Raw genomic sequence first — 27,591 nt, forward strand, 5'->3', positions numbered from 1 at the left:
AGTCAGGCTACATCTATGCTCTTACCATCGTGGACCACTACTCAAGATTCCTGGTAGTTGTGCCTGTCAAAGATCAAACAGCCAGGACAGCAGCCAGAGCATTCCAACAACACTTCTGTAGACCACATGATATCCCGAAAGAGTGCTTACAGATCAAGGTCCAGCATTTGAGGCAGAAGTGTTCCAGGAATTCTGTAACTTGTATGGTTGTAAGAAGATCCGAACAACACCGCACCATCCACAGACCAATGGCATGTGTGAAAAGATGAACCAGGTGGTGATTGATCTCCTGAAGACATTGCCTTTGGAAGAAAGGAATCTGTGGCCAGAAAAGTTGCCAGATCGGGTAGACCTTTACAATCACATTCCTGTGAATTCCACCAACTGTACCCCAGCCTACCTAATGAGAGCAAGACCTGGTAAGCTGCCTATTGATTTGGACATGGGAGTCCTGACACCAGAAGTAACGACACCAGATGCTGACTGGGATACAGAAAGACAACAACAGTACCGTAGAGTACAAGAGTGTGTGGAGAAGAGTCTAGCTCAGGCAAGACAAAAACAAGAAAGGCACTACAACCAACATGCACCTGCAGTTCCCTTGTCACCAGAACAAGTCCTAAAGAGGAAAAGAAGATTTCATAAATTGGATGACCAATGGGAAGCTGAACCTTACACCATTCTACCCTTAAACTTTGACAACATCAAAGTGTGCCTCATTAGTAAAGATGGAGGAGAAACTTCGGCAGCAATATCAAGAGACCATCTGAAATTGTGCCCTGACCTATTGAAGGAAAGAATGGAAGAACAGAACAACATCTAACCCTTAGAGGAAGAAGAGAAGGTCAGCAATATACTTGGAGAATTCCCTGCAAATTGGACTAAAATAAATGATGCCATAGTGGTGCCAGTGTTAACATTTCCCCAACTGGTAGTACCAGAAGAAGTGATTCCAGAGAACTCTGAAAATCAGGATGTTCACGCAGCAGATACCGCACCAGCAGTGGAGCCAGAGAACCCTTGCCCTGCCAGTGGTGAATCTGTTATGCCCACAGTGACTATAAGAGCTAGTAGACACTTACTACCCAGTTTACACGCAACACCAGTAGTTAGACCCAGACAAACAGTTCAGTCCATAACAGCACCAGTATTACGCAGATCTACCCATACCACACATGGTGTATCACCCATTAGATTCCGTATCTAAAATAAGTAATGTAACTGTTAACATGTAAATACGTAACTGTTCAAGTTTTGTTCCTACAGATAGTCTGTAAGAACTTTCCTTTTTGAACTTTTACCTTGTTTTTATGGACACTGAACCACAGGACTGTGTGTGGTCATCAATCTTGTAAATAGTTCACCATTTGCCCAGGAATGGACCATGGACGTTGATGCATGAACTTATCATCACAGGCCTATTTTTGGAGCTTTTGGTTTTTGTAAATTTTTCCCTTTTTCAAATCTTGTAACCTTTATAATTGTTCATATAGTTTGCATGTTTTATATGTTTTTCGTCATCCCAGGAGTGCTGACTTGCACTAGGGGGAATGTGGTGCCCCCAGGGGTATGGTCGCCACAATGGCATTGCCTTCCTCCTGGGAGGGTGATGTGAGGCTTGGAAGCAAGGAAGGGTCTATCCAGCAGTTTATCTATACATGCAACACAGTTCACACTCCAGGCCAACAGAGGGAGCTCTGAACCAGGATTGGGGGAGGAATGCTCTCTGAGGGCCAGGAAGGGAACAGTTAGATAGTGTGAGGAGGGTGAGGTGTGCAGACGTGGACAAGCAGCTGGGAGATCGAGCAGAGAGGAAAGGCTCATCTCCAGCGACAGCGCATGATCTGGAGCCTGGTCTCCATGGTTGTATGGATACTAATGGTCCGGCAGCAGACACCAGAGGAGTAGGAAGTTGTAAATACTCGACTCCCACCTAAGACTCGGAGGCACAACAGCACGGTGTGAGCCAAGAGAGAAATAGCAGCTACAGCTGTCTGCCATACGAGGAATTCTGAGAGACGATAATAAGGAGGAACTCCAGTGTAACTCAGTACTGGATGCACCTCAAGTGAGCGCTAGGAAGGAGACTGCACATCCTATATGCTGAGGGAGAGAGCCCTGAATTGCTTCCAGGCTAGCCTGCCCTTGTACCATCTGTAATCAGGACCCTGCCCTGGGACTACAGCTTCACCTGTGGGGAGCTTTAACATCTTTGCTGCACCATACCATCAGTCCCAGAGGAGCTGCATGCAGCGTTGGCTTAACAACGCCCTTGCCGAACACCACAGGTGGCGTCACAAACTATTAATCTAATCAACTACATTCCACCATTCAATCCCCTTTTTACATTGGGTGCCCAGGGCCACGGACTGGGTCACCGCTGCTGTGACACCTTCCTCTCTGAGTTACCGGCCCGATACCGAGTACCCCACAGCCCTGGGAGGGCGATCCACTATTAGCCTGTAATTTTTGATGTGCTGTTTTTTGTGGATATAGTTATTTGATTTGGTACTATTTTCCTGTTCTGGGCTGCTTGCGTTCCATGCTGGAGCACATTGATCGTGGCACGTCATTTCCGGTTCCGGGGGTGCCATCGGCTGCATAGGTTCCACACTGGAGCGCATGGCTTGCGGTGTGTCACTTCCGGTTCCGGGGGTGCCAGCTGCGGCTTCCGTTCCACACTGGAGAGCATCATTGATCGGCACGTCACTTACGGTTCCTGTGGTGCTGTTGTTTGTGGATATAGTTATTTGATTTAGTACTATTTTCCTGTTCTGGCCTCTGGAGATTAGGCATCTGGAAAGAAAGGATTAGCAGCTGTCCAGCTCAGATAGTTGAGTTGGTGGGAGAAGTTGCAAGGGAACTAGAGATGTAAATACTTTTATGCCCAAAAGAAGTATCCTTGGAGTAATACATTTACTGGCTAACCAAGAAAAACACTTTTCTTATAGGGTATTGAACAGATCGTAAGTATTGTAAAGCAGCTCTCCATCCCCAATGATAGTACTACTAGAAAAGGGTTTCTGATATAACAGAAACTGTGTTGACTTGTTCTCCCAATAACAGCTTTGAGGACTGGAGATGAGAAACAATAAATTACAGAACAAACAGAAAATGGAACCTTTTTACCCCAATGTGGTGCCTTTTCACCCTCCAACAAAAAAAAATATGTTGAAGCAAAAATTCAATAGACATTCTGCTAAACTGCTGTATCTATCGGTTCCTTTACCTGGATTAGCTAGCAATAACTTTTACGATCAAAGTAGTAACGTGGGTTAGAAGCATTGACGGAAGCTCTCCTATGATTTGTTGCATAGAACTTTTTGTACGCAAAATGGAAAATAAAGTATTTTTGCAAACTGATTTGTAGTATTGCATGACACCATTCATTTTGCGAGAAAGATAGATAAATTCTCTCTACTGCCAAATAGAAGTTGGTGCTGTGAAGAACGATGCTATTGTAAGTGGGAAGAGGATAATTCAGCACTCAGGGGATGCAGAAGAAATTAATTCTTGATATATGATTTTTATTCGACTTTAATCGACCCATGAAAAACAGAAAAGACAGATGTTTCGATTTTCTTAAGCCTTTTTTCAAGGTATATCTGTTGGGGAGGTGGTTGGAAGAGCTCAGTGCAGCTGAGCTTGTTGCGCCATTCAATGTAATGGAAAAGGGGGGAAAGAAATTCCAAATATAGTGAAAATATGTAAAACGTGCAATTCATTAATGGTTTTTTGGGTTTTGTTTTTACTTTAGTCTTCATTTGGTAAAATGACTAGTGAATGTGATTCTCCAGATCAGTATAATTATAGCAATACCAAACTTGTAAAATTTTTATTTATTTTTTAACCCCTTAACCCCCGGCCATTTTCCGTTTTTGTTTTTTGTTCCCCTTCTTTTCGATCAAAATGGCAATGTGAGGGCTTGTTTTTTGCAGGATAAGTTGTACTTTTGAAAGACACCATTGGTTTTAACATATCGTGCACTCGAAAATGTGAAAAAAATTCAAAGTGTGGTGAAATTGCAAAAAAAGTGCAATTCCATAGTTGTTTTTTTTTAATTTTTACAATGTTCACTAAATACTAAAACTGACCTGCCATTATGATTATCCATGTCATTACGAGTTCATAATAAAGGAAGAACACTGTATGCACAACTTCAGGAGGTGCTCAAGTAGTGCCCCACACCATACATGAATAATAAAGAAAACTTGGCACTCAACTTCTAGAATATTTTTGGATTTTTTTAATGCAGCCAGAAAATAATAGACGTTTCGGCCTCACTGGCCTTCATCAGTAACAAACTGCAGTATAGTAGTTAATCGCATTCAGTGTGATAGTAGAAGTGACACCATAGTCACTTTAAATGTGCCTGGTCATGCACTAGGCGCTGGGCATGGAGCCTGAATCAAATAGTACCTGGGTGGGTGGGGGTGCCGTGCAGACATCAGCGACCCAGAAACCACTGTTGGTCAGCTGCAGTTTGTTACTGATGAAGGCCAGTGAGGCCGAAATGTCTATTATTTTCTGGCTGCATTAAAAAATCCAAAAAATATTCTAGAAGTTGAGTGCCAAGTTTTCTTTATTATTACGAGTTCATAGACACCACGCATGTCTAGGTTCTTTTTTATTTAAGTGGTGAAAAAAAAATCCAAACTTTGGTAAAAAAAAAAATGACATCATTTTCCGAGACCTGTAGCGTATCCATTTGATCGTGATTTGGGGCTGGATGAGGGCTTATTTTTTGAGTGCCAAGCTGATGTTTTTATGGATACCATTTTGGTGTAGATACAATCATTTGATCTCCCATTATTGCATTTTATTGAAATGTAAGCGGTACGCAGCGGCCTACCTGGACAATATTGTGATCTTCAGCCAGGATTGGGAAAGCCAGGAACCTAGGATTCGGTCCATGGCTCTCTGGAATGTAACCCAAACAGCATCCTAGTATATTGGAAGCATCTATCTGGCGTTGAAAAAGCAGTCTTCTCTTTGGCGTCTTGGCACATGGGGATTTGCCAATACCCTTTCGTGAGATCAAGGGTAGTTATGTACCGGGTCGGCCCTAGCCTCTCAGTTAAATCATCAACCCAGGGCATCGGGTAGGTATCGGTCTTAGAAACCTTGTTCAGCTTCTGATAGTGATTGCAAAATTGCCTTTCTCCATCTGGTTTCGGCACTAGGAAGATTGGACTGAACCAGCCACTTTCGATTCCTCGATGACTCCCAGTCTCAGCATTGTCTTCACTTCCTTTCAGATCACCTCTTGTTGTGCGTCGGGAATCCAGTATGGCTTCAAGTTGACCCGGACATAAGGTTCTGTCAGGACGTCATACTCTATGACCTTCCTATAATCTGAAGGTTCTGAGAACAGGTCTCTTATACTGTAGCAACTCTCGGCACTGCTGCTTCTGCGAGAAAGACAAGATGTCTGCCACCTTAACATCCTCCACACTAACATTGGACTTGGACAGCGGGGTTCTCGGTCCTGCCACGGTTTAATCAGGTTCAAGTGGTACACCTGGTAGGGCTTCTGCTTCCCCAGCTGGTGGATTTTGTAGTTGACATAACCAACTTTCTCCATAACCTCATAGGGACACTTCCACTTAGCCAGGAATTTGGTCTCCACCGTGGGCACCAGCACCAGTACTCGATCCCCTGAGTTGAACTGTCTTACCTTGGCTGACCTATTATATACTCTGGACTGGACTTCCTGAGCCATGAGGAGGTGTTACTTCATAATGAGCATCACGTTGGCAATCCTCTCTTGCATTTGGGTGACATGCTCTACCACGCTTCTATATGGGCCACATCCAGGAGTCCTCGAGGGTGTCATCCATAGAGCAGTTCAAATGGGGAGAAGCCAAGGAAGCTTGGGGAACTTCCCTAATGGAGAACAGCAGTGCCAGTCTCAGCCGTCTTATCTGCTTTTTTTAGCATTGCCTTCAAGGCTTTGTTAAATCTCTCCACCAGTCCAACAGTCCAGCAGCAATATACACTTTTAAAACTTTTTTTAATGCTTTACCTTATTTTGTTAGTCTCCTAACAAGAATGCTGCATTTGATGCATCAAATGATGCATCCTAGCAAAAATACTAAAATGCTGCATTTTGGCAGTCTATGTTTTAAAAATCATGGTCTTTTATGATTGCCAGCCAATTGTTTATTTTCAAAGGAGCATGAGCATGAGGCACATGGGTCTTCAGAAGACCCCCGGCTGCCATGGGGTTAGAGGGGTTGATGGGAGCATGGAATTGCACGACACATGGTCCTCACTCTTTAAATTCCACTGGCAGAGATTGACAGCAGCATTTATGTGGTTAACAGCAGCAAGCTCAGCTCAGCTCTACTAGCTGCTGTTAGAAGCAAATGCTGGCTGCATATAACAGCCATTATCTGCCATCAATTATGCAAGTTCAGTTTCTGAACTTACATCATAGAGAGGAACTTGACAATTGATATATTAGTGAGTTATATGTTATGAAGCGGTTAACAATATGTCATAATGTTGAAGATGAGGTACATCTGAATATGAGATTTTCACAGGTTTGCATATTTATTCCCATAATCATTTCTGAAAGTAAATGCTGACAAATAGTGAAAATGACACCAAATATGAGATATCACTTCTATTGCATATCGAATTTGCCAGGCTTGACAATTTTTTCACAAAAAATTGGATTTTAGGTGAATAAATTTGCAACAAATCACATGTGCTCCAAATACCCTGAAAATATGTGTATAACACTTCTGAGGTCTCATAGGACTATGCCAAACCTCTTTCACTCTTTAACACTAACACAGGGTCAGTAATGTCAATGTGAACTCACCATAGAAACAGATGGTAACCTGATAGTAGCTTACAGCTCATTTTATTGTACACTAGCAGATTTTTCATATTTTTTAAATTAAAAATCAGTCAAACAGTTAAAATTTAGTCAAACTGAGGGTGAAGGTATTAGAGCTAACATCACCTCGTTGTGACTGAGACCAGTGGTGGGATTTATAACTTGTATACATATATAAATGTCTCCAGCAAGTACCATAGTGTGCATCAGTAACTGCCATATAAATATTACATAGGACCTTTTTAAATCAAGAAAGGCACATCACTCCATGAATGGCAGCGCTTCCCAGGACTCACATCCAAAAATGATAGTTCATATTTTTTTATTTGATAAGTTAAAAACGAGGATATCTTTGGATGTGAGTCCTGGGAAGCACTGCCAGAAAGGCTGGATGTGCCTTTCTTGATTTACTCATCCTGTGTGAGCCTGAACCTGGCTCTTTCACTTGGATCCACCGGAGGCAAGCTGCAAGCCCTGTCTATTGAAAAGTATCCCAGAAGGAAGTATTTTTGAGGATGCACAATCTAAAGCCATATTAGTCTTCTATCAGGTGAGTGCATAAAATTGTGCACCCTTTAACCCCTTTATCCCCAAGGGTGGTTTGCACGTTCATGACAGGGCCAATTTTTACAATTCTGACCACTGTCCCTTTATGAGGTAATAACTCTGAAACGCTTCCATGGATCCCGGTGATTCTGACAATGTTTTCTTGTGACATATTGTACTTCATGTTAGTGGAAAAATTTCATTAATATAACTTGTGTTTATTTGTGAAGAAAACGGAAATGTGGCGAAAATTTTGAAAATTTCGCAATTTTCCAACTTTAGGAAGTTATAAGGGTTAAAAGTTGACCAGTGGTTTCTCATTTTTACAACACCATTTTATTTTTAGGGACCACATCACATTTGAAGTCACTTTGAGAGGTCTATATGATAGAAAATCCCCAAAAGTGACACTATTCTAAAAACTGCATACCTCAAGGTGCTGAAAACCACATTCAAGAAGCTTATTAACCCTTCAGGTGCTTCACAAGAATTTTTTGAATGTCTAAAACAAAAAAATGAACATTTAACTTTTTTTCACAAAAAAAAATTATTTCAGGTCCAATTTTTTTTATTTTACCAAGGGTAACAGGAGAAATTAGACTGCAAAAGTTATTGTGCAATTTGTCCTGAGTACGCTGATACCTGATATGTGGGGGGGAACCACTGTTTCGGCGCATGGCAGAGCTCAGAAGGGAAGGAACGCCGTTTGACTTTTTCAATGCAAAATTGGCTGGAATTTAGATCGGACGCCATGTCACGTTTGGAGAGCCCCTGATGTACCAAAACAGTGGAAACCCCCCACAAATTACACCATTTTGGAAACTAGACTCCCCAAGGAACTTATCTAGATGTGTGGTGAGTAGAGTTGAGCGATACCGTCCGATACTTCAAAGTATCGGATCGGAATGGATCGGCCGATCTTAAAAAAAAGTATCGGTATCGCCGATTCCGATACCGGAAGTCCCATTCAAGTCTATGGGACTTCCGGTATCGGAATAAGAAAAATCCTGTTTTTCCCTTGTACAGCCTCTCTGGGGTCTGTACGGGCCTTTCGGGGGGCTGTGCCGGCCTGCCAGGGGGTCTGTGCAGGCTCCGGTGGTCTGTGCCGGCCTGCCGGGGGGCTGTGCAGGCTCCGGTGGGCTGTGCCGGCCTGCCGGGGGGCTGTGCCGGCCTGCCGGGGGGCTGTGCAGGCTCCGGTGGTCTGTGCCGGCCTGCCGGGGGGCTGTGCAGGCTCCGGGGGGCTGTGCCGGCCTGCCGGGGGGCTGTGCCGGCCTATCGGGGGGCTGTGCCGGCCTGCCGGGGGGCTGTGCAGGCTTCGGGGGTCTGTGCAGGCATCGTCCGATGGGACTACAAGTCCCATCAGGCGATGCCTGCTACCATGACAGTGATTGACACATTAGCCAATGATGGGACAGTAGTAGTCCCATCATCCGGCTAATGTGTTGAATGTAAAAAAAAAAAAAAAAAAAAAATTACATGCTACATACATACAACATGCATACTACATACATGCTACATTCATACTACATACTACATACATGCTACATTCATACTACATATATACTACATGCAACATACATACTACATATATACTACATGCAACATACATACTACATATATACTACATGCATGCAACATGCATACTACATATATACTATATGCTACATACATACTACATATATGCTACATACATACTACATATATACTACATGCATGCTACATACATACTGCATGCTACATACATACTACATGCTACATACATACTACATATATGCTACATACATACTACATATATACTACATGCATGCTACATACATACTGCATGCTACATACATACTACATGCTACATACATACCACATATATACTACATACATACTACATGCATGCTACATGCTACATACATACCACATACATACTACATACATACTACATGCTACATACATACTACATATATACTACATGCATGCTACATACATACTACATGCTACATACATACCATATATATACTACATACATACTACATGCTACATACATACTACATATATACTACATGCATGCTACATACATACTACATGCTACATACATACCACATACATACTACATACAATACATTCATACAATACATACATAGACATACAGTACATATAACATAGAGTAACATACTTACCAATACTTGTCACATTGTTCCCCGAAGCCATTGTCTTTTACGGAATAAATATTAACATAACAAACCACAAAAATACTCACCCACGATCCGAAGCAGTCCACGAGTGTGTCCCACGACGATCTTGGGTAGAGAACTGCAGCATCAGCTGTTGCTGCCGTTCTCTACGGGCTGCAGGAATCCAATGACGGAAGGTAGGTATCCTTCCGCACTGTATTCCTCCGCCACTTAAAAAAAAAAAAAGTCCCTAGTCTCACTTTATGCCATTGCTGCGTGGGAATTTCCCACACAGCAATGGCATAAAGTGAGACTAGGGACTTTTTTTTTTTAAGTGGCGGAGGAATACAGTGCGGAAGGATACCTACCTTCCGTCATTGGATTCCTGCAGCCCGTAGAGAACGGCAGCAACAGCTGATGCTGCAGTTCTCTACCCAAGATCGTCGTGGGACACACTGGTGGACTGCTTCGGATCGTGGGTGAGTATTTTTGTGGTTTGTTATGTTAATATTTATTCCGTAAAAGACAATGGCTTCGGGGAACAATGTGACAAGTATTGGTAAGTATGTTACTCTATGTTATATGTACTGTATGTCTATGTATGTATTGTATGAATGTATTGTATGTAGTATGTATGTAGTATATATGTGGTATGTATGTAGCATGTAGTATGTATGTAGTATGTATGTAGCATGCATGTAGCATGCAGTATGTATGTAGCATGCATGTAGTATATATGTAGTATGTATGTAGCATGTAGTATGTATGTAGTATATATGTGGTATGTATGTAGCATGTAGTATGTATGTAGCATGCATGTAGTATATATGTAGTATGTATGTAGCATATATGTAGTATGTATGTAGCATGTAGTATGTATGTAGCATGCAGTATGTATGTAGCATGCATGTAGTATATATGTAGTATGTATGTAGCATGTAGTATGTATGTGGTATGTATGTAGCATGTAGTATGTATGTAGTATGTATGTAGTATGTATGTAGTATGTATGTAGCATGTAGTATGTATGTAGCATGCATGTAGTATATATGTGTTATGTATGTAGCATGCATGTAGTATGTATGTAGTATGTATGTGGTATGTATGTAGCATGCATGTAGTATGTATGTAGTATGTATGTAGTATGTATGTTGTATGTATGTAGCATGCAGTATGTATGTAGCATGTATGTAGTATGTATGTAGTATATATGTAGTATGTATGTAGCATGCAGTATGTATGTAGCATGTATGTAGTATGTATGTAGTATATATGTAGTATGTATTTAGCATGTAGTGTGTATGTAGCATGCATGTAGTATGTATGTAGCATGTAGTATGTATGTAGTATGTATGTAGTATGTATGTAGTATGTATGTAGTATGTAGTATGTATGTAGTATGTAGTGTGTATGTAGCATGCATGTAGCATGCATGTAGTATGTATGTAGCATGTAGTATGTATGTAGCATGCATGTAGTATGTATGTAGTATGTATGTAGTATTTTTTTTTTTTTTTAACATTTAACACATTAGCCGGATGATGGGACTACTACTGTCCCATCATTGGCTAATGTGTCAATCACTGTCATGGTAGCAGGCATCGCCAGATGGGACTTGTAGTCCCATCGGACGATGCTTGCACAGACCCCCGGACATCAGCACAGCCCCCCGGCAGGCCGGCACAGCCCCCCACAGGGTGCACAGACCACCGGCAGGCCGGCACAGCCCCCCGGCAGGCCGGTACAGACCCCCACAGGGTGCACAGACCACCGGCAGGCCGGCACAGCCCCCCGGCAGGCCGGTACAGACCCCGGGCAGTCCACACAGCCCCCCGGCAGGCCGGCACAGCCCCCCGGCAGGCCGGCAGAGACCCCCGGAAGGCCCGAAATGACGGCGCATCATGATGCGCACACACCGCGCATCATGATGACGTCAGGCTGTCAATCAACTTTGAACTTCCGATTCCGATGCCGACTTCCGATATTGAAAAAATATCGGAAGTCGGTATCGGAATTCCGATACAGCAAGTATCGGCCGATACCCGATACTTGCGGTATCGGAATGCTCAACACTAGTGGTGAGAACTTTGAACTCCCAAGGGCTTCACAGAAGTTTATAACGTAGAGCCGTACAATTAAAAAATCATATTTTTTCCACAAAAATGATCTTTTCTCCCTCAATTATTTTTCCAAGGGTAACAGGACCCCAAAAGTTATAGTGAAATTTGTCCTGAGTACGCTGATACCCCACATGTGGGGGTAAACCACTATTTGGACGCATGGCAGAGCTCGGAAGGGAAGCAGCGCCATTTGACTTTTTTGGCTGGAATTGGGATTGGACGCCATGCCGCGTTTGGAAAGCCCCTGATGTGCCTAAACAGTGGAAACCCCCACAAATGACCCCATTTTGGAAACTAGACCCCCTAAGGAACTTATCTAGATGTGTGGTGAGCACTTTGAACCCCCAGTGCTTCATAGAAGCATATAACGCCCAGGCATGAAAATAAAAAAATCATTTTTTCCACAAACATGATCTTTTAGTCCCCAATTTTTGTATTTTCCCAAGGGTAACAGGAGAAATTGGACCCCAAAAGTTGTTGTCCAATTTGTCCTGAGTACCCTGACACCCCATATGTGGGAGAAAACTACTGTATGGGCACACGTCGGGGCTCGGAAGGGAAGTAGTGACGTTTTGGAATGCAGACTTTGATGGAATGGTCTGCTGGTGCCATGTTACCTTTGGAGAGCTCCTGATGTACCTAAACAGTGGAAACCCCCCACAATTGACCCCATTTTGGAAACTAGATCTCGTAAGGAACTTATCTAGATGTGTGGTGAGCACTTTGAACCCCCCAGTGCTTCATAGAAGCTTATAACGCCCGGGCGTGAAAATAAAAAAAATCATATTTTTTCTACAAACATGATCTTTTAGTTCCCAATTTTTTATTTTTCCAAGGGTAACAGGAGAAACTGGACCCCAAAAGTTGTTGTCCAATTTGTCCTGAGTACCCTGATACCCCATATGTTGGAGAAAACTACTGTATGGGCACACGTCAGGGCTCGGAAGGGAAGTAGTGACGTTTTGGAATGCAGACATTGATGGAATGGCTTGCGGGTGTCATGTCGCGTTTGGAGAGCCTCTGATGTGCCTAAACTGTTGAAACTCCCCACAAGTGACCCCATTTTGGAAACTAGACCCCCCATGGAACTTATCTAGATGTGTTATGAGCACTTTGAACCCCTAAGTGCTTCACAGAAGTTTATAACGTCCGGGCGTCAAAATAAAAAAAATCATACTTTTTTCACCAAAAATGATATTTTTGCCCCCAATTTTTTATTTTCCTAACGGTAACAGGAGAAATTGGACCCCAAAAGTTGTTTTGCAATTTGTCCTGAGTAGGCTGATACCCCATATGTGGGGGTAAACCACTGTTTGGGCGCATGGCAGAGGTTGGAAGGGAAGAAGCACCATTTGACTTTTTCAACGCAGAATTGGCTGGAATTGAGATCAGACGCCATGTTGCGTTTGGAGAGCACCTGATGTGCCCAAACAGTGGAAACCCCCCAATTCTAACTCCAACCCTAACCTCAATACACCCCTAACCCTAATCTCAGCCATAGCCCTAACCCTAGCCCTAACCCTAATGGGAAAATGGAAATAAATAAAAAAAATTTTAATTGTATTATTTTTCCCTAACTAAGGGGGGATAATGGGGGGGTTTGATTTACTATTTATAGTAGGTTTTTATTTTTGGCAGCTGTCGCATGTTAAAAGACGCTTTTAATTGTAAAAATAGTTTGTGCATCACCACATTTTGAGACCTATAATTTTTCCGTATTTTGACCCACAGAGTCATGTGACATCTTATTTTTTGTGGGACGAGTTGACGCTTTTATTGGTATCATGTTTGGGCATGTGACATTTTTTGATCGCTTTTTATTCCGATTTTTGGGACGCAGAATGAACAAAAACCAGAATTTCAAGAATTTCTTTTGGAGGGTGCGTTTACACCGTTCTGCATGCAGTAAAATTGATAAAGTGGTTTTATTCTTCGGGTCAGTATGGTTAGAGCGATACCTCATTTATGTCTTTTTTTATGTTTTGGCGCTTTTGTGCAATGAAAATAATTTTATATAAAAAATAATTATTTTTGCATCGCTTTATTCTGCGAGCTATAACTTTTTAATTTTTTCACTGATAATGCTGTAAGGCAGCTCGTTTTTTGCGAGACAAGATGACATTTTCAGCGGTACCATGGATATTTATATGTGTCTTTTTGATCACGCGTTATTGCACTTTTTGCTCGGCAGTATGATAATAAATCATTATTTTTTGCTTCTTTTTTATTTTTATTTTTTAAGGGGTTCGCTAAAGGGGTTAACTAATGGGACAGTTTTATAGGGCGGGTCGTTATGGACGTGGCGATACCAAATATGTGTACTTTAATTGTTTTGGGTTTTTTTATTTCCAAAAAATGAATTTATTAGGGAATATTTTTTTTTTTTTATTTATTTAGAAATTTTTTCTAAATTATTTTTACCCTTTTTTTCACTCTATTAGGTTGTCCCAGGGGGGCCAGGGGGGGGCATCACTGTCCTGTGACAGATCGCTGATCTGTCACATCACAGATCATTGTGACAGATCAGCGATCTGTCATAGGCATAGACGCAGACTTCCTCATGCCTGCTCCCTGCAGGCCCCCGAAGGTCCCCGTCGCCATCTTGAATTCAGGGACCTGCAGGGATGGAGCCCCCCCGCAGCAGCGCTGCACATTGCACTGCTGTGGGGGGCTCAGGGAAGCACGGAGGGAGCCCCCTCCCTGCCGATGCTTCCCTTTAACCCCCGGTACACCGTGATCGTGTTTGATCACGGTGTGCAAGGGGTTAACGTGTCGGGGGCGGTTCGTGACCGCCCCTGACACATTGTGCCGTGTGTCAGCTGTGATAATCAGCTGACACCCGGCCGCGATCAGCTGCGCTCCCCCCATGAGCGCAGCTGATCACACTAGACGTACTATCCCGTCCATGGGCATAGGGGCTCAGGTCCCATGGACGGGATAGTACGTCTGATGTCAGAAAGGGGTTAAAGACTACAATATTGTGTCTATGCACTTAGGATGCGGCGATTTGTCTGCTCTTCTCTCCCAAATAGGGTTTTCTTTGCATAGGACCTTTTTTAGCCAGAGATGTAAGGTGCTGCATTAACTAGAGACATCTTGTTATCTTTATGACCAGACAGGGGCGGACCTACCACCCATGCAGCCTGTTCATTGAACGGAGCCCCGGGGGAGAGGGGGCCTCCTGCCCCGCATGGCTAATTATTCAATTTTCAAATTAGCCATGTGGAGTGCAGGAAGAGAGGAGAGCAGTGCCAAAGCGTTGGAGGACCTGTGGTGAAGTCATAGTCATTTGATCAGGGGGCAGGATGGATACACTGGGGGGCCACATAGGGCGAGAAGCACTATGCCAAAAGTAGACCGCATATGAGGGAGAGCATTATGAAACAAAGGGAAACGGGGTTGCCTGTATATGTTACCTATCTATATGTTTGCATAACTTTGTTGCCCTATGAAGGACGGGGGGCCCCGAAAAATTTCTTGCACAGGGGCCCACTACAGTCTGTGTCCGCCCTTGTGACCAGACAAATGTCAAAAGTAGCTGTCATTGTCAAACATTATTTTTACATTTTTCCTCTTTTGTATAACTAGAGAAGATGATGGAATTATAGGAGCTTTACCAACTGACAGGTGTTTGCCAGAAGTAAAGAATAAATTAATGTATTTTTAGGATTATAAGGCTACTTTCACACTTGCGTTTTTTTGCACTGCGCACCGTGCGCAGTGCAAGCGCACATAAAATAACGCATCATGCATTTGTGTGCGTTTTTTTGCGGGTTTGAGTGCATTTTTTAAAAATAACACATGCTTTTTTTGCGCATACGTGCACATTAACGTGCGCACGTATGCGCACCCATAGACTATAATGGGTGTTTGGCTGTAAAAAAAAACCCATTGCGTGCGCATGCATTTTTTGGGGGCAAGTCGGACGCACAAAAAATGCAACAGGATGCATTTTGTGCGCCCGAGCGCACACTACAAAAAAATGCATGCACATACAAACGCTTACAAACGCATGTGTATGCGCACCAATGCGCACCCATGTAAAAGATAGGGAAAAAATGCATGCTTTTTTTGCGCTAAAAAACAGCGCAAAAAAACGCAAGTGTGAAACCAGCCTTAGACTCACTTTTTCCCCTTAATTTGGAGAGGAAATGGGGGTGCGTTTTAGAATCCAAATGTAGCTTACCGACTGAGGTAGAGCAGGGTCCCAGGGTTGCTGCTGTAGGAAGCTGCTGGCAGCAGTAGAAGCAGGGTGAGCCTTGTGGACCACAGCATCGCCCCACTCCTACCTCCTCTGAACATCACCTCCTACCAGCTCGGGGTGTGCAGCATCTCCTGCTGCCAAATTTCTGAAGCAGCGACCCTGCCACATGGGACCCCGCTACACTGCCACCGCCCCCCAGGTATGCTACCATAATATGAATCATGAGATACACCACCATTTTATTGAAAAAAATTCCTATTTTTCTTCTCAAAATTTGGGGTGTGTTTTATAACCTAGTGCATCTTTTAATTCGCAAAATACCGTCTTTTGATATTAAAATTCAGAATACTATGAAATTCACTTTATTTTTTATGAATTTATAATGACTAAAAGTCTGTCGTTTAAATATTCTTGTTATTGAAATTCTAGAACCTTTTCTGGATTTGTACAGGGCACTTATGTGTCTCGCATGTTTCACTTACATTTATACTAATTACAATGTCCATTTATGTGACAAAGCTTCACTACTGATAGCAAAAGTACAAGAATATAGTGCATGGCTGCAATATGTGTAAAGATATGTTTTAACCATCGTTGTGCTCAGCTAGAAAATGTGCAGCTTTAGCCTCCTCCATCAATCCTAACACTGTCACTTCACTATGTGTGCTGCACAGCATGCAGTGAGATCTGAGGCTTAATATAACGTAGACTAAAGAGGATGCAAGTTACAAGAAAAGGTGAAAAGAGATTATGGAGGACCAGAGGGAGGACTGTGTTGGCAGTGGAACAGGTGAACAGAGAGGTGAGCATTTTTAAACCATTTGCCTGGCCCTCTACAAAATGATGGGTCCAGCTGACAGTCATAATGCTGAATTCACTTGGAAGGAATTGGAAAGAATCCATATTCTGGAGATATGAATTTTGTAAAATTCAAAGAGAATTCAATTCTACTCAAATATATTCACTCATCTCTAGTCCTGGTCTTAGCAATAGCTATTTAGCCCTTTTTTGACTGGTAACATTCAATTTACTTTGTTTGATATCTGTATTTGAATCTCTATAAGACATGGCATCATGGAAGATCTTCTAGTCTATTTTGGCATTACCATTCATGTGATGTTTAGAATCAACAGGCCTGGAAGTAAGTTTCAAACTACTATAGGCCTCCTGACCTAAACTTCATAACCATAGGTCTCATGACCTAAATTTTATATTAGGCTGTTAGTTTAGGATCAGGACAACCGCTTTCAGTCCAGAAATTATACTCCAACATGGACTGTGAAATGCAGACCTTTGAAGACAGTGCAATCATAGCTGTATGTAGATAGCGTACTTTATTTCAGTTACATAGTAACATAGTTATTAAGTTTGAAGGAAGACTTTAACATCTAGTTCAACCCATATCCTATCCTAACCTGCCCTAACATGTTGATCCAGAGGAAGGCAAAAAAAACCATACGGCAAACAGTAAGCTTCACATTGGGGAAAAATATTGCTTCCCGACTCCACATGCGGCAATCAGACTAGCTCCCTGGATCAATGCAATATCAAAGAAACTAGTGTATATACCCTGTAATATTATACTTTTCAAGAAAGGCATCCAGTCCCTTCTTAAATTTTAGTAGGGAATCACTCATTACAACATCATATGGCAGAGAGTTCCATAGTCTCACTGCTCTTACAGTAAAGAATCCGTGTCTGTGAGTATGCTTAAACCTTCTTTCCTCCAGACGTAGAGGATGCCCCCTTGTCCCCATCACAGGTCTAAGAGTAAAAAGATCATTAGAAAGGTCTTTGTACTGTCCCCTCATATATTTATACATTGTAATAAGACCAGGTAAGGTTACCAGAGTTCGCAGCCAAAACCAAATACAAATAAAGCAGGACAACCAAAAATCCATAGAACAAGGATTCTTAAAATTTAACTTTTAATGAAAACAAGTTAAGACCATGTTCAAATTTAAATAGGACAGAGTTCGCAGCCACCTGGGCTTCAGGCTGCTGTGAGACCCAGAAACCTTATGGGAAACTTTGAGGGACATTTTATGGTTACTTGTGTTTCCTTCTGCTAGAGCACCTGGAGGGTGTGTATTTTATTGTACTTGTTGATAAATAAAAAAATAAAAAAGGCGTTAGGTCCTCCATAATTTTCATAACCAGCTGAGGTAAAGCTGAAGTCGGGGTCTGATGTTATTATTATGGGAAGAGGCCAATAACCATACAGGTTCCCAGGCTATTAATATCACCTCAGAGCTGTTTTTTTAACCTTTACTGGTTATTATAGTGGGAGACCACCCAAAAATGATGTGGAGTCTCATTTATATTTATTATCCAGGAAAAGCAAACAAGCTGATATTATAGCTTAGGAAAGGGTAATGGATATTGACCCCTTTGCAAACAAAAACATTAGCATCCATAAGACGCACCAATTCTGGCGCTTAGCCTCGCTCTTCTCACTTGCCCTGGTGTGTTGGCAAATGGGGTGATAATTATGGGGTTTATGTTGGCTGTTTTATGGCCACTGACATCAACCTTATGGGTTAGTAATGGAGAGGTATCTATAACACACCCTCATTACTAAGTCCATAGTCAAATGTAATAAACACACAGACAGAGTAAAGTAATTTAATTGAAACAAGCACGCAGAATCCTTTATTTTAAATAAAAATTCCCAGACCCAATTTTACCCATTTATTTATCAAGAATTAATATAAAAAAGCAATGCTATTCTCACCAATCTGCTGGTAATCAATTAATGACCATGTCCCACAACTATCCGCATGGTCTTGAAAGCTGTCACGTCAGTGATGCAACCTTTCTCCACGCCAGCCGGCTCATACTCAGCAGAGTGTTAGAAGCTCTGCCTGTGACTGTGGTGATGTCATTAAGGTTACTACCGGTCACAGGCAGAGCTTCTCAAGCTCTTCTCAGTGTGAGCTGGCTGGCAAATAGAGCAGTTGCATCACTGAAATGACTGCTCATCAAACCAATCGGATCGTCATGAGACATGGCCATTAATGGATTATTGGCGGAAAGGTGAGTATATCTTTGCTTTTTAATTTTTAATTTTGTTGAATAAATGGGTAAAAGAGGGTTCGAGAGTTTTTATTTTGAAATAAAGGACTTTTCTCTTTGTCTCTATTACATTTGACTATGGGGTTAGTAATGGGATGTATGATAGATGCCTCTCCATTACTAACCCGTGGGCTTGATGTCAGCTGCCAAAAAACATGTGATATCAATCCAACAACTATTACCCCATTTATCACTGCACCGGGCAAGTGGGAAGAATTGGCACATCTAAATAATTTTATAAAACGACCTGGGGACCGCTCCATTTTTGACAACCAGCTAAGATAAAGCTCACAGCTGGGGGCTGCAGCACGCAGGAGTCGATTTTGCCTGTGCTGGTTATCAAAAATAGAGGGAACTTTTTTTACACAGAGTGCACTGGTTAATTACAGCCATGCCAATACTTGAGCTTTGTTCGGGCTGCCAAACTCGAACAGTAGCATGGACTTCGGGGATCGTGCACGGACACTAAGTGTTTTGCACAGACCCTGAACTTTACTGCTTGGGTTCCCTTCAATAAATGAAATAATTTTAACACAGTATTTTGTGTTTTATTGGTTAAGCTACATTAATAGTAGTTTGATGATCTGCAACATTTAAGTGTGACAAATATACAAAATAGAATAAATAAGAAAGGTAGCAAATACATTGTCATAGCTGTGTATTCATATGCGAAATGATGTCATTAGCAGGTGTCATTTCCAAAACGCCACTCTTAGGTGCAGGCCTATTATGCATTTAGTCCATTTAGGTAAATCTAATCACAGCATTCATCAAATAAGTAGTTATACAATATCTCAACAAATTTATTTAGCCTTTAAATTTATTTTAAAGGCTAAAGCAGGTACAGATAGACAAGGTGTACATTTCTGAATTTCTCCCGACTGCCATTTTCTTTTAAAAAAACAAATGATGTTCTTCACAATCTCCCAAGATCAAACACTGAGTCTGCCAATGCTCCCATTGTCTGTCATTGTCTGCAGCGCTGATATTATGTCAAAAGCACTGCAGCCAATGACCTAAGCAGCTCTGAACAGCTCATGCCATCAACTAGGGCAGATGCTCTAAACTCAGTTATCGGCCACAGCGCTGATGACGTGATGTCAACACTGTAGGCAATGAGAAACACCTGGAGCTGCCGAAACTCAGCACTGGACCCAATAGGGTAAATAAAGCACAGTTTGAGGTTTTAAAACAAATTTCAGTCAGGTAACATGGGATTTCCAAAACTTGAAAACCCCTTTAACGTTATGAATGAGTGCGGTAAAAAAGTTGAAAGCTCACCATTAGAAGACTGTGAAATAGAGCAATGAATTATCATAACGGAAGATCCTTGAGCATCATTGTTTCTATTACAAATACTAATAGCATGGGAATTAATTCTCATTTCAGGATAATGGGCATTCATGCTGATTGTTTCAACTTTCCTTAGTTGGCATTTATGTCAACACAGATACAGGTTAAAATTGTAGAGCCATTAATTGCATCAAACTAAGAATTCTTTGCAAAATGCCATTTTGCAAATGCTGGAGAGCCACAGGTTGAGGAACAGTGCTCTATGGCTGTGATCAGACTGGCGTAGATACTGTCATCCAAAAGAATTGAGCCTATTATGCAAATAACACACTCATTAAACTCTGATCAAAGTGTGATCAGAGTGTCAGCATAGTGTGATCCGAGTCTCTCAGATGTCAGAATCAGAGTACACTGTGAGGGGAAAATGCAGAACAAAATGTATCCATCTTCTCCATTGTGACAATGTCCAGAAATTAGACTGCAATCAGAAGCCATCTGAGCGTAGTCTGATGTTTTCCATGCACTCAATGACTTGCATGGCCGAGGGCAATCCAAATATCAGGTTAAACTTGCACATGCTTCGACTTTTTTCTCAGACAGTCCTGGTCTGAGGGAAAAAAAGAAAACGAACCTGCACAAGACCCATAGAATAACATTGGTACGAGTGTGATCCTAAATTTTGTCAAATCACACTTAGACGGAAGATAAGGTGGTATGAGTGAGCTTTAAGAAATGAAAGAGCAGCAAGACAGGATTGACCACCATAACTGTGTTGTGATGGGATGAGCTAATAGCCATATAATAATGGCAGTGTAATGTTACGAAAGAATTCATGATACATTTATGAAATTCATATACTGGTGAAATGGGAAAGAAGCCACTTAGTCACTGGTCTTATAATCTGTAAAGAAAACAAACAAGAAGCCGCAGTGTTTGATGTGGAGTGGTTCCCGTCAGAGGAGAGCTCTCACAACAAGCTATAAATATGACATCTGAAGCTAAGAAGGGAACCTAAGGCGAAACATGAGCTAGGTGGGGCATGCATTGGAAAAGACAAGAAATGCTGAGCTTTAAAGTATTAAACCAAGATGCTAAATATTTAAAATTCTAAAAAAAAATTACCAGCGATTTTGTTACACTTTCTTCTTAAACAAGAGATTTACTATATAAATATACTATCTGAAGAGCCCGGCGTTGCCTGGGCATAGTAACCAACTGTGGTTAGTTATAACAAATTATAATTATTATATTGCACATAAAAACCGTGCATCTAATCCTATCCTGTGTGATACTGACTGCTGAGCTGTGTATCTAATCCTATTCTGTGTGATACTGTCTGCTGAGCTGTGTATCTAACCCTATCCTGTGTGATACTGACTGCTGAGCCGTGTATCTAATCCTATTCTGTGTGATACTATCTGCTGAGCTGTGTATTTAATCCTATTCTGTGTGATACTGTCTGCTGAGCTGTGTATCTAACCCTATCCTGTGTGATACTGACTGCTGAGCCGTGTATCTAATCCTATTCTGTGTGATACTATCTGCTGAGCCGTGTATCTAATCCTATCCTGTGTGATACTGTCTGCTGAGCTGTGTATCTAATCCTATTCTGTGTGATACTCTCTGCTGAGCTGTGTATCTAATCCTATCCTGTGTGATACTGACTGCTGAGCTGTGTATCTAATCCTATTCTGTGTGATACTGACTGCTGAGCCATGTATCTAATCCTATCCTGTGTGATACTGACTGCTGAGCTGTGTATCTAATCCTCTCCTGTGTGATACTGACTGCTGAGCTGTGTATCTAATCCTCTCCTGTGTGATACTGTCTGCTGAGCCGTGTATCTAATCCTCTCCTGTGTGATACTGACTGCTGAGCTGTGTGTCTAATCCTATCCTGTGTGAAACTGACTGCTGAGCTGTGTATCTAATCCTATCCTGTGTGATACTGGGCTCCCCCTGCAGTCTGTGTCAGAGGGTGGTCTGTGTTGGCACGGTAATAAATTGTGTTATTTCCAGCTTTATAGAAGGACGATAACACCATAGAAATTATAAGAATAATAGGCCTCAGTTACCACAACTGTCTACAAAGAAAACTGTTGCTGATAGCAACCAATCACAGCTCATTTTTCATCTTTTAAACAGCTCTGGGACAGCGTGGCGAGTTTTGAGTGGCGACTTTTGTGTTTCGACTTTTATGTGGCGAGGTTGGTGTATGTGTGGTGAAATGTGTGCTGAGGGTGGTATATGTGGTGAAGCACGTGGTAGTGTGTGGCGCATTTTGTGTGTGTGTTCATATCCCTGTGTGTGGTGAGTATCCCATGTCAGGGCCCCACCTTAGCAACTGTACGGTATATACTCTTTGGCGCCATCGCTCTCATTCTTTAAGTCCCCCTTGTTCACATCTGGCAGCTGTCAATTTGCCTCCAACACTTTTCCTTTCACTTTTCCCCATTATGAAAATAGGGGCAAAATTGTTTGGTGAAATGGAATGCGTGGGGTTAAAATTTTGCCTCACAACATAGCCTATGACGCTCTCGGGGTCCAGACGTGTGACTGTGCAAAATTTTGTGGCGGTAGCTGCGACGGTGCGGATGCCAATCCTGGACATACACACATACACACTGAGCTTTATATATTAGATAGTATGCATTAAAACCTGGTAAACATGTCTGTCAACTGGCCTGCGGCTGTGATAGTTATCGACATAGAACATTGGCATATTAAATAAAAATATAAAATCTAATAGAATCTGGTATAGTGATGATGTGTCAACCGGCCTGCGGTAGCTACTTTTTCCATATATACAGATAGATATATTGTAAAAATATATAAAATGTATTAGAATCTGTTATAAAGATCTGTCAACTTGCCTGCGCTTGTGATATCACTCCTGATCAATGAAAACATTTTATCCAAGATTAAAAGTGCATAAACTTATTTTTATATACATATATACTTTTTTTTACAGAACTTTCTACCTAGTCACAGTCCAGTTTCCATATTATTTCTATACAGCTAGCATTCCAGAACATCATATAAGGGGTCATACTCACTTGCGAGAGACTCGCACGATTCTTGTGCAAGTCTCTCGCATGAAAACCTGGCACTCGGAGAATCGTGCAAGTCTCTCGCAAGTGAGTATGAGCCGCATAACGCACATACAACAGTTGTCTGGCTTAGCAAAGAGATCCACATTTTTCTAAAGTTATATGCAATCGGTCTTACCCTACTTGTCTCTTTTAAAGTCTTGTCCGACAGAGACTTATTTTTCTCCTCAAAATCCATTTAAACTGTAAGTCCTTAGTGGAGTAAACCCATCTTGTTACTCGCTTGTTATCACTGTTCTCCTGGAGCCAGCGCGCTCCTAGTCTGTCCTCCAGATAACTTCTTGTTAACACTGCTTTCCAATTATAGGTCCATGAAGCACACAAATAGTCCTGAGTCCCGGGAGAAAGGAGGCAGCTGGCTTCAGATAGTAATTCACATAAAGCCTAACTTCATTTCAGTGCTATACTTTCTCATAAACAACTAGATTACTGTGATTTTCTTCTGTGGCCAATGTTCAAACAGATCGTTAAATGCGTATGTGGTAATAATCGTTTTGCAATATGTTAGTTGCTTCATATGATTACATTTATAGACCTCCTAAAAATAAAGAAGTAAATGTAACCCATCATCTGACTTCCATTCCAGACGAGAAACGTGTTTTCAAGCTGGTCTGCTTATAACATTTTATAACATGTTGCGGTTGAAGGGTGTCAATCATCTCATGCGGGTTCACCCTTTTTTACCATATCACATTTTCGCAATCAAGAAAGTAACTCTTAGGCTATGTGCCCACGTAGCGTTTTATTCCGGTTTTATGTTTGCGATTTTGCCACGATTTTCACGTGCGATATTCAAGCACTTTCCAAGCGATTTGAAGCATCGCTTGGAAAGTGATTGACAGGTTGGTTACACTCGTCAAACATAGTGTTTGACAAGTGTGAGCAGCTTTTTACTATTGAGGCTGCCTATGCGGCTTCAATAGTAAAAGATAGAATGTTAAAAATGCTAAAAAAATAAAAAATCGGTGTATATTTACCTTCTGACGTCCCGCGCTGCACCGTTCCCAGTAATGCCTTGCGAGACCTGTGATGACTTTGGTCTCGCATTGCTATAGCGATCTCGCGAGACCGCTAGAGTCACGCGAGTCTACGTCATCACAGGACCTTGCCGCAAGGCATTACTGGGAACGCTGAGGCCCGGGATGGCAGCGCGGGACATCGGAAGGTAAATGTACCCCGATTTTTATTTTTTATTCTTTTTTTTACAGGGGTATGGTACCCAGGGCCTGGAGGACAGTCTCCTCTCCTCCACACCGTGGGTACCAACCGCACATGAGACGCTTAACTTCACGCATGGTGGGCATAGTTACATGCAGGAAGTAAGCGATTCTTATGAATTCCTATGGGTGCGGAATCGCGGCAATTCTTTGCGATTCCGCACAAAAGAATGACCATGCTGCGATTTTTTCCGTGATGCGATTCCGCCGCGGAAAAAAGCGCAGCATTAGCACAGCATGTGCGGAATGCCATAGGAATGCATGGGGGGCGTTCTATACACGATTTTTAAATGTTTTCGGGCCGAAAATTGCCGCAAAAATGCTTAAAAATTGCATCGTGGGCACACAGCCTTAAAATACCACTAGAGATTTACAAAAACATGCTGCTGGGTTGAACTATTACAGAAAGCTGTTCACATACTATAGTTTAGTTCAGTGATCTTTAAAGGGGTTGTCCGGTCTTGAGCTACAAGTCTTCAGGCTCTCTAGGTGAAGATTCTCCAGTGCTGGGGCTGAGAGTGGCAGGCGCATGACTGTAAGTAAGTGATTTGCATTCTCCCGGCCACTTTCCAACTTGACTGTGTCCATCCGTGCTCAATACACTTGCATTAAGCAAGGCTGCACCCATCCAGTCAGTACATGACCGCATGTATGCAAATCACATACTTGTGATGACGCGCCCACCGCTACTGGGGCTGGCAGCAGAGAATCCTTAATGTACACAATGCATGCAATGTGAGGATTCGCAAGTTTGCAGTCACAAAGAGTGACCGCAGACTTGTAGCTTAAGATCAGACACCCCTTTTAACCAATTCCCCACACAAGCAATTTATATCTTTTCATTTTTGTGTTTTTTTGTTTTGTTCTTTTTGCTCCAAGAGCCATAACATTTTATTTTTCTGTCCACATAGACATATGAGGGCTTGCTTTTTGCAGGACAAGTTGTAATTTTGACCTATAAATAAGCATGTCTGCAGCACACATTAGATATAAGGGAGCGACATAGTCCAATTATATCCAAGTGATCCACTCGATATAAAAACCACAGAACCAATTGAAGCAATGTTCCTTAGTTTCTTATATAAGTTCTTTATTAATATAATGTCAGCAACATCATTTCGACATTTGTAATGTATTTCAAGTTGAAAAAAAGACCATACAGTTCAAAACATTGGTGCTGTCATTATATGGAGGAATAAAGAACTTATATATAAAACTACCTAAGGAGCGCTATCTTCTATTGGTTCTGTGAGTTGTACTTTTGAAAAGTATAATTCATTTTACCACACAGTCTACTGAAAAATGGCAAACAAAATCAAAGTACGATGAAACTGAAAAAAAAAAAACAATTCTGACATTGTTTTTTGGAGATTGGTTTTACGGTGTACAATGTGACATAAAAATGACCTAGCAATATGATTTTCCTCATCAGAACGATTATGGCAAAATCCAGCTTTTCCAATTTTTTATTATTTTAATGGTAGATAGAATCCCTTGATAGTCTTGAGACTTCATTGTACCCTGCACATATTCTAGACACTCTGTGCCAGATGCAGCAAAGCAGCCCCAGAACATAACAGAGCCTCCTCCATGTTTCACAGTAGGGACAGTACTCTTTTCATGATATGCTTCATTTTTCCATCTGTGAACATAGAGCTGATGTGCCTTGCCAAAAAGTTCCATTTGTCTCATCTGTCCATAGGACATTCACTCAGAAAATTTGTGGTTCTTCAACATGTAGTTTGGCAAATTCCAGTCTGGCTTTTTGATGATTTTTTTTCAACAATGGTGTCCTCCTTGGTCGTCTCCAATAAAGTCCACTTTGGCTCATACAACGACGGATGATGTGATCTGTCACTGATGTACCTTGAGCTTGAATTCACCTTTAATCTGTTTAGAAGTTTTTCTGGACTCTTTTGTTACCATTCATATTATCCGTCTCTTTGATTTGTCATGAATTTTCTTCCTGCGGCCACGTCCAGGGAGCTTGGCTACAGTCCCATGGAGCATAAATTTCTGAATAATATGTGCAACTGTAGTCACAGGAACATCAAGCTGCTTGGAGATGGTCTTATAACTTTTTCCTTTAACATGTTTGTCTATAATATTCTTTCTAATCTCCTGAGACAACTCTTTCCTTCGCTTCCTCTGGTCCATGTTGAGTGTGATACACACAATATCACCAAACAGCACAGTGAGTATCTGTAGCCCTCTATATAGGCCCACTCACTGATTCCAAGATTGTAGACACCTGTGATGCTAGTTAGTGGACACACCTTGATTTAACATGTCCCTTTTGTGACAGAATTTTCAGGGGTACCATCATTTCTGTCCAAGCCTATTTCATGAGTTTTATTTTTTTTTTAAATTCTGTGGAAGCATGGTTGAAAAGCAATGTCTGACTTTCATTTTTTCATTTTCATAGATTTTTTAATTATTTTTACTTTTGTGAGATTCAAGTTATTTCTATGACCATTTTGGGTTTTTCTGTCATTAAACGAGGGGTATCAACAATTTTGACCATGTGTGTATCTGAGCATGCTCTTGTGTTATCCCTATATTCTGTTTGCCTCCCAGTGGCTGCATGATTTGCGGTTGTAGACAGCCTGAACACATGTGGGGATTCCGTAACAAACAGGCAATCCCTGCGTGTGCTGAGATTGTCAAACAGCCGCAAATCATGCAACCACGTGGAGGTGTACAGAATATATGAGCACGCCCAAGATACTTGGATAACACCTGAGCATGCTCAGATAAGATGTTATTCGAGCATGTTTGCTCATCACTAAAAAGATTGGACTTTTATGAACATAGTGATACCATATTAATGTATGTTATTATTATCTTTATTTTTAATGTGGAAAAAGGAGTGATTTAAACTTTTGGGGGAGTTCACATTTTTTATTTCTTTTTTTACTTTTCACTATTTATTGGTTCCTTAGGCACCTTGAACCTGCGATCATCTGATTGCTTGTACTAAATAGAGCAATGCCACAATATTGCTGCATACAGTAAAAT

At 41.6% G+C, this 27,591-nt stretch overlaps 1 protein-coding gene across 1 annotated transcript in view; it reads right to left on the bottom strand.

Moving 5' to 3' along the window:
• Window positions 1-23,578, bottom strand: part of MLIP (muscular LMNA interacting protein) — a 422,570-nt gene extending 398,992 nt beyond the window's left edge. The window contains exon 1 of the mRNA XM_073589143.1: window positions 23,475-23,578. Within this exon, the coding sequence (XP_073445244.1) occupies window positions 23,475-23,534 (60 nt within the window). The 5' untranslated portion in view covers window positions 23,535-23,578. The remainder of the gene's footprint in view (window positions 1-23,474) is intronic.
• Window positions 23,579-27,591: the final 4,013 nt, after the last annotated feature.

This window comes from Dendrobates tinctorius, unplaced genomic scaffold (assembly GCF_039654945.1).
Source record: "Dendrobates tinctorius isolate UK_male_01 unplaced genomic scaffold, ASM3965494v1 ptg000107l, whole genome shotgun sequence".
NCBI classification, from domain to species: domain Eukaryota; kingdom Metazoa; phylum Chordata; class Amphibia; order Anura; family Dendrobatidae; genus Dendrobates; species Dendrobates tinctorius.